General features: G+C 43.3%; 1 protein-coding gene across 1 annotated transcript in view; it reads right to left on the reverse strand.

Moving 5' to 3' along the window:
* Window positions 1-394: 394 nt before the first annotated feature.
* maml1 (mastermind-like transcriptional coactivator 1) overlaps window positions 395-8,541 on the reverse strand; it is a 31,318-nt gene continuing 23,171 nt past the window's right edge. Inside the window, 3 exon segments of the mRNA XM_034135426.1 lie at window positions 395-1,764; window positions 2,789-2,918; window positions 6,328-6,537. Of these exon segments, the coding sequence (XP_033991317.1) occupies window positions 866-1,764; window positions 2,789-2,918; window positions 6,328-6,537 (1,239 nt within the window). The 3' untranslated portion in view covers window positions 395-865.

Below are 8,541 nucleotides of genomic sequence, written 5' to 3' on the forward strand. Positions count from 1 at the left end.
TTTTCCATTATTCTCCTTTGTTAGGATTCAACATGGAGTGTGACTGAGTTAAAGAGACACCTGTACACTTTTAAACAGAGGTGTTTTTTAGATAAACTTCACCTTAATCTGTCACTCATCAGAAGACAGGATACTGATAGGAAAGTGTTGTTCTACCTGGTGAGTAACTCTGCATAGAGCAGCTCATCGTTAACCAGCTGTCTGCGTGGAGCCTGGTTTCATCTGTTAGCATCTGTTAGCATCTGTTAGCATCTGCTGCATTTTAAACCCCGCAGTGACTCGTCTCAGCACATTTCTTCATCGCATTGCAATGGACGCTGCAGCTCAGATACCTCAAAGAGATATTTCACAACAACCTTCATGACGGTTGCTCCATTAGCTCGCTTGCTAATGCTAACGCTAATGCTAACGCGCCGACCTCCTGCCTGATCAGAGGAAGTAGATCAGATCGGGTGCAGCAGGAAGTGCTTCAGGTGCATCAGATGCTAATGGTGTAGCATCCTGAGCGTTGTGTCCCTTCAGCAGGTCTTTCAGGTGCTAATGGTGAATCAGTGAGACGAGACTTGTCACTCCGTTAGCTCGCTGGCTAATGCTGCTAACGCTCCGACCTCCTGCCTGATCAGAGGAAGTGTCGGTGCAGCTCAGCAGGTTTCAGGTGTTTCAGGTGTTTCAGGAGCAGGTGTTTCAGGTGTAGCATCAGCAGCTAACGGTGTAGCATCAGGTGTAGCATCAGCAGCTAATGGTGTCCCTTCAGCAGCGAGTCGAGGTCGTTCTTCCACTCCTGAGCGTCGTGTCCCTTCAGCAGGTGTAGCTTCAGGAGTAGCTTTAAGAGTAGCATCAGGAGCTAACAGCGTAGCATCAGATGCTAATGGTGCCCGGCTAGCAGCTCGTCCAGGTCGTTCATCCACTCCTGAGCGTTGTGTCCCTTCAGCAGCGAGTCCACCAGCTCGCTCTCTCCGGCGAAGCTTCCTGACGCCACGTTGTACCCGAACGCCACCTGCTGCTGCTGCTGCGCCGCGGTCCTGCTCACCTGGTAACCCTGGTTACACTGTAACCCGGGGCGACCACCGCCGCCGGCAACCACCTGTCCGAACGCAGCGAGGTCAGGAAGCCCTGCTGCGCTCTGATTGGCTGTTTGTTGCTGTTGCTGAGGCTGTTGCTGAGGCTGATTGGACATCTGAGGGTTTGGCGCTGCACGTTGTTGCGCGGCGGCCATGTTGTTCTGCATCATGTTCAGACCCCCCATTGGCCGCCCGCCGGGGATCGAACCGAAGCTAGCTGCCCCGCCGGGGGCCATCTTGGAGAGACGTTGCTGCTGCTGCTGCTGCTGCTGCAGGTGGAAGGTGTTGGAGGCGGAGCTAAAGGGAGGCGTCTGATTGGCCAGCTGCTGTTGTTGCCAGGCGACGCTCTGCATGTTTCCAGGCATGCGAGCGTTAATCTGCTGCTGCTGTTTCAACATGGAGGCGTTCGGCGGCCCCTTCAGATGCTGCTGAGCCAATAGGGAGTGGCGATAAGTGGCGGTTGCCATGGCGCTCAGCGGCTGCCTCGTCATGGCAACCGGCTGCTGCATGCTGTTGTTGTTGTAGAGGACGTCCCCGCCGCAAGAAGTCAGGCTGATGTCACTTCCTGTTGGAGGCGGAGCTACTCCTCCAGACGGCCCCCCCCCGAGGCTCATACCCAGAATGCCTTGGTTCTGGGGGAACATGCGCTGGGAGGGGGCGGGGCCTCCCATCGAGCCGACGCTGCCCATTGGCTGAGAGGAAGCTGTGGAGAGGAAAGAAGAGTTTTAATGTTTATGAAGTTTGATTAATAGTTCTCTATCTGTGTTTTTAAATGTTTGTTTTACTTTTATGTAAGCACCACGACATCGAGTCAAATTCCTCGTACGTGTGAACCCACCTGGTGATAAACCTGATTCTGATGTATTTATTAATGATAATAACTATAAATAATTAATGAATAACAATTTTGGCTTCAAATTGAAATGTTAAAGCTGTAGTTTATTGTTATTTATTCCCATTATTTTTATGCCCGTGTTTATTTTATACTATTAACTTTTAATAAATGATTAAAAACATTCCAGTCCTCCTCAACTTAAACCACTGATATAACCAAATACTAAATCATACATAAACAATAATAAGTCTTAACTTGTGAAGTATTAAAAAACCAAAGCATGTTGACCAATATTTACTGTATTTGTTTTAGCGTGCTGCAACACACTAACTTCTGATCTGAGTTATTCATGCTGCAGCCGTGGATGTGTAAATGATCCTCAGTGTTTCTGCAGCGTCTCCGTGTCGAAACAGAAACTGAACCCTTGTTTGTTATTTCACTTTCAAATCAGCGGCGAGCAAAAACAACAACCTGCTTTCTTCTCATGAAACTGAGCTGATAAACTGCTCCACCTCTTTCATTCAGTAACATAAGACTTCATTTTCATGTGCACACTCCGAGTGAACCTGAAGTGTGTTATGCTGAATATGATCTCAAATGAAATGTTCTTGCACTAAAGCAGAGAAATTAAATTAGCAGTATATTCAATTAAGTGTCAATCAAGTGTCAGTGCCTAATTGTCTTGTATTGTGAGTCAAGAACCAAAAGATATCTCCTTTAATGTGATTTAAAACAGTAAATCTCTATTTCTGAGAGCCGATGTTTGCATGAAAAACACGTTTACTTGTCCTTCTCTATTTACATTTAAATATTTATATCTACTTTTATTTTTAAAATGCAGCAACCGTTAAATCCCCCGGTTTCCTGAGAATAACTGAAGTGTTTGAGGTACCTGTAAACTGGTTGCCTGGTGGCTGAGGGAAAGCGTTCTGATTGGTCGGTGGTCCCGGCTGGTCCTGGTACTGAGGGGGGGGGCGGGTCAGGTGCCTCTGCAGCTGCTGGTCCTGCTGACGCTGCTTCTCCTGCACGCACACACACACACACACACACATTAGACATTTTACAAAATAACAGTATATCCGATTTTACTAAGTGTAACCCACTTACATTACATTCTAGTTTTAAAGGTCCCCTATTATCCTGTTCTTCATCAATATATCACAGGTCTCAGATATATCCCGAGCCTGACTCTGATTGGCTGAAACACCAAACAGATCATTGCAGCATTACCCATAATCCCCTCTGTTTCAGCCCTGTTTCCAAAGTGTTGATTCTCTGTCTGTTACTTTAGATGAAAATAAGGAGCCCCTCCCCACGCCCCTCTGAGAGAGATTTGGTTAAATAGAACTCAATAGGCGCGTTCACACCAAGTCCTTTGCCGTACTCAGTTCATCAGAACTCTTTAGTTCTGATGAACTGAGTACAGATCGCGTTCACACCGGAATAAGTCCCTGGGGAAGGATTAGGCAAATGAAGCCGCTGACGTCACTTCTTCTTCTTCTGCTTTGGCTTTACTGGCAGGCCGCAAACCACTTCACGGCGTATACTGCCACCCGAAGTCCCCGGCCGGAAGTCCCCGGAGTTGGGGACTGGCTTCAGTAGAAGCTGCTGGGACTCCCAGCAGCTTCTACTGAAGCCTTCAGAGTAAATCGCCAGAACGCCAACACCTCCTCATCTCCACCGCTCCCATGTTTTATTTTGTGTTGCCATAAGCAGAGATGGGGTCGTTACTAAATAAAAGTAATATATTACATATTACTTTTTAAAAAAGTAATATATTACACTACTTCGTTACTCTCTACATAAAGTAACTCGTTACTTTACTCGCAGGGCCGGCCCGCCCCTCCCTACAGGCAGATCACGCAGACTGCGGCGCACCTACAGTGTAAGCGCGCCACAGTTTTGCCTCTGCGAGACTCCACTTGCACCCCCAATTACTATTGCAATAAGGAAGACATAACACAAGTCTTTCTTTTTATATGCTCTTTAATAAAATAGGCTACCAGCCTACCACAACAAGCTTGCAAGACAGCTTAGCATGTGTTCTTTGCAGGTGTTTGTTGAGGTTTGACGTGGTGTTTGCAGCAGTGGATAACAGCTTCTGGCCTGGACACAGTTTGCACCTCACCGTCACGTTCCTGTCTATTCTTCGGACAAACTCAAAATAATGGGCATACCTCCACCCCTCGAAAGTTATCGCTGACTCAGCCATGTTTATGCAGCACTGCACGCGGAGATGTGGACGCGCAAGTCGCGCAGATTACGTACATATAAACCTGCGGCGGAAACCCCTCTTGTCTGTCAGTGTGATTATGACTGATTTTATAAAAGTAACGAAGTAACGCGTGTCGGGGCAATGTTAGTAACTGTAGTGTGATTACTGAATTATAAAAGTAACGCGTTACAAAGTAACTCAAAGTGGCTCACTTTATGGCGCATTTCCATTACAGTTTAGAAACTGGGGTAGTTACTATAGTAACGCAGTGTAGGCGGAGCCGTGACGTCATCTTCAATGAGAACCCCAGAAAAACAACATCAGCCGTTAGCTGTTAGCACTCAGAGCTCACAGCTCCTCATATATGTTCAGAAACTAGACAAAAGTTAAACAAGTACAAACCACAGACTGCCTGTGTCATGGTGAATACAGTCGCTGCTTTATTTATGTCTGTATAGGCCGTTGTGAGTGTGGACGGTCGGGGCATATACTGCGTTAGCTTAGCCAATCTCCATTCAGAAAACATTTTAAAAGGTGTTTCGCCTGCCGTCTGTCTGCAGACTTGTCAAAGCATTAATTCATGGTTTTTACTAACCGGTATCAGTATGTTGTTACTTCGGCATAATTTTGAAACGTGTATTACAATTAAATCACGGTCAAATATGTTCATCTTGTTGTAGTTGTAGCCCCCTTGCCAGCGATTCTCTCTCTAGTTTAGCATACTCAGCCCGACTCAGCCTGGTTGTTGGCCCGGAAAGAACCTCGATTTTATGGGGCCAGAAAAACTGTGAAATAGTACCCGCTAGCCGGTACTACGACAAGTGGAAACGAAACCAAAAACGGGCCCTGCACGGCTAGGCACGCTTAAAGCGAGCTCCGCGCTGTAGTGGAAATGCGCCATAGCAGGGACTAAAAGGTGGGTGAAAAGGTTCTCATGAATTAAGTTCTAGTTCCAGATTTTTTTGGTGTGAACGCAACATTTCGGAACTATACTGGGAAAAGTACTCCGATGTGAAAGCGCCTAATGGTGCTCTAGGAGGTGATTCAGGTGATAAGGTGGGGGGGGGGGGGTTACCTTGGTTGGTGATTGGCTAATGGTTACACACTAATGTTTCTTGTATTGTCTCATCTGAATATATTGAAAGAGAACAACCTTTGAACTTGTTCATCTGAGAAAACGTGATCCCAGCATTGTTTTTATCAACAAAACAAACAAACATCAGGACGTCTGCTTTCAACACAATGTTCATAATAGCTATGAATCGTCTGAGCATCAGAACTTCATGTCTTCTTTTACAAATATGTCAAATTGCACTGTCCTTATGAATCAGAAGTAAACAAAGAAATCTTTTGTGAGAACTTTTCCATCTTGGTTTAAATCACTGAGTTTGATCCTTTTGGAGCTTTTCCCCCCAGAGTCTCGTCTCATTGAAGCAGCTCCAGGATCTATAGAGCTGTGTGGAGCAACAGTGCCCTCTAGTGTTCAACTTGAGTGTCTACAGGTTCACACCATCACTCCCCCTCTCTCTAATCTTCTGCAGGTGTGAATATTAAACACACCTTTAGCCCATTTGAGCAGAAACATTAGGTCTGATAGGAAAAGGTTACTGTTATGCAGACTTTAAAACCACGACAAGACGTATATCGAAAAAGGAGGATACCTATCTCCGGATAATACAGATGAGTTGCTCGACTTCAGATTTGTGATAATAGAGAATACTTCACACTCAAAATTGAAATTCACGCTTAACACTTTTTATTAAATCGAGGTTACAATAGTGTTTCTGTTTTCCACTGCTTTTCCCGAGGTCATTTGAAGGCGTTAGATTATTATACTTCAGCAATGCAGAATTTACAATATTTCCATTGTTGATTTTTAACACTATTCTCACCCTTTATGAAAAAAAAACATTATATTTTTTAAATGATCTAACCTTTCAAAATGACTTCAGTTAAATGTTAGCTCATTTTTCAAAAAGTACCTAATATTTTAAATATGAAAAACATTTTTGAAAAATGACCAAACTTCTCAAAAATGACTTTTCAAAAATGTTTTTAAAATAATCAGTAAATCTCCCTTCTTGTTTTCCGTAGAATTTATTTTGTGTGTTAATGCTTATGACTTATTGTCTGGCCTAACCACAGATTGTCTCTTTTAGCACGTTAAACCATAACAAACCCCTAAAGGTATTATTATTGTTATTAACTGAGTGTACCTGTTCGGCCATGAGCAGCTGCCTCTGCAGATATTGCTGTTTCTGCTGTTCCAGGATCTGTTGGTGCTGCTGCTGCTTCAACGCCACCTGGCTGCTCAGGTACGCCCCGGTGTTGCCGTGGTTACCGGGCGGTACCCCCGACGACGACGACGATGACATGGCGGGGTTGTTTCCGGGTCCCGGAGGAGGAGCAGCGTACGAGTTCTGGTCCTGAAGGGAAACAGGAAGAGAGGGTATTGATGAGGAGGACGTTTTCTTATTTGTTTTTATATTTCGAATGTGTAAGACAATAACACAAAAACATAATAATGAAATGAAACATGAGAATTATTATACTGTACAAACTTAAGCAGTGTCAAATTGATAAACTAAAATCTGACTGACTTGATATATAAACAAAAGATCGACCTAATGACACATCTGAGAAGAGAAGTTTACACACACACACGCACACACACACACACACACACACACACACACACACACACACACGCACACACACACACACACACAGTCCTCTCTGGGCTTTAGGGCTCATTCCCGCACAACTCTTTACAAATGAAACAGTTATATATCATTGTTGCCGCTCTCAGTCTGAGGGGGTTACAGTCCCCTACGTGTATTGGGGTTACAGATGGGGTCCAAAACCAGCAAGCCACATGAGCCACTGGGAGCAAATACATTTCATATGCTACACAAATACGGCCAGGATCCGTAGAATGTTCTGAATATCGGGTTGCAGATTAACACGGTCCAAAGACGGGTTCGTTTGGCATGAAGCACTTGAAATAACTAAAGGATAAAAGAAAGTAGAAAGAAAGTGAGGTGATAGGAAACTATTTCTGCTAAAAAGTGAGCAATGATTGAAAGTCAGAGCTCAGCCTTTCAGATGTGTGTATCTCACTCTGCTCTGTCACTTTCATTCATGTTCCTTTGCTTTTAATGACTGTTTTTAAATGCCATTTTATAATATGTTTCTTAAAGGTGGGGTATGTAAATCACTTCAGAAACACTTTGTTATATTCCATGGAATGCTCTTAACATCCTGATAGCAATGAATATCTTAAATGCTTTGACAAAAAATCCATAAATAAATGTCATCTGTTGAAGCCGTAGTACTGTACAAAGCACGACCAATCATCTGAGCCGGCCCGGCTAAAATAACTGGATGGCCTACCTGCCTGTCAGCCTTCCATCTGTGCACAAACTTATCTCGTGCCCTCATTGGTCATGTGCGCGTTCGTGTGTGTTGGAGGAGGGGCTCTGGAAGGAAGTCTGAAGGAAGTGGCAGATTTGTTTCGGTTGTGTATTTTCAAATTCTAGCTGGTTTCTCCATTCTTACCCACCCTACCTTTAATGCTCTTAATGTCTTTCATGTTTGTAAAGCACTTTGAATGGCCTTGTGTTGCTCTATAAACAGTTATTTAATCCCAAGCCTTCTCCCAAAAACTCAATTATTAACATATATATATATATTTGTTTTGTTTTGTTTATTTGTTCTATTTAGTTTTTTTTATTAACATTTCCAGGACTGTATGATGCGTGTTTTTATTTGATTGCATTTAGTTGTTTAAAATGAAATGTGTCTTTAGGGTGACTTACTAAATCTGTGCAGGGACTACAGAGGAGAAATAGCCTCTTGGCACATTCACAGAGATGCTGATCAATGTGCACTGTCCTGTTAAATACATGGATGAATAACAAATGAGCAGGAGAAGCAGGTCTTTCTGAGAGGCTACTTTCTCTATTTTTACTGAAATGTGAAAACATCTGAGAGCAGAAATCCAAATATCATGGTTCCAGCAGACAATATGAGACATTAATCAGGTTGTTAACGCATATAAACATTACTTAATTGCAATAATGTATGTAATTATTGGTAAAATAATTATATTTTTTAAATTTTACTTTCTCAAATATCCTTAAAGTTGTTAAACTAATACCTGAATGCCATCATTTGGGCTGTAGAGGCTTCAAAACACATGATTGTAGGTTTCATTAAAGGTTATTCTACAGTATTATGGCTTTTAAATGTTGGCATGCGTTACGTTTTACACCAAAAACCCATTCAAATATAAAGAAAACGTATTAATCTCCATGTGTTACAAGTGTATTTTGTACTCTTTTCTGTGTGAATGTTATTTCCTCTGTGCTTCTGTTATTCATGCTACGTTCAAGTCTGTATGTGCTCTGCACCGCTGCTGAATGCACCGC

The sequence above is a fragment of the Trematomus bernacchii genome, unplaced genomic scaffold (assembly GCF_902827165.1).
Source record: "Trematomus bernacchii unplaced genomic scaffold, fTreBer1.1, whole genome shotgun sequence".
In the NCBI taxonomy this organism is placed as follows: domain Eukaryota; kingdom Metazoa; phylum Chordata; class Actinopteri; order Perciformes; family Nototheniidae; genus Trematomus; species Trematomus bernacchii.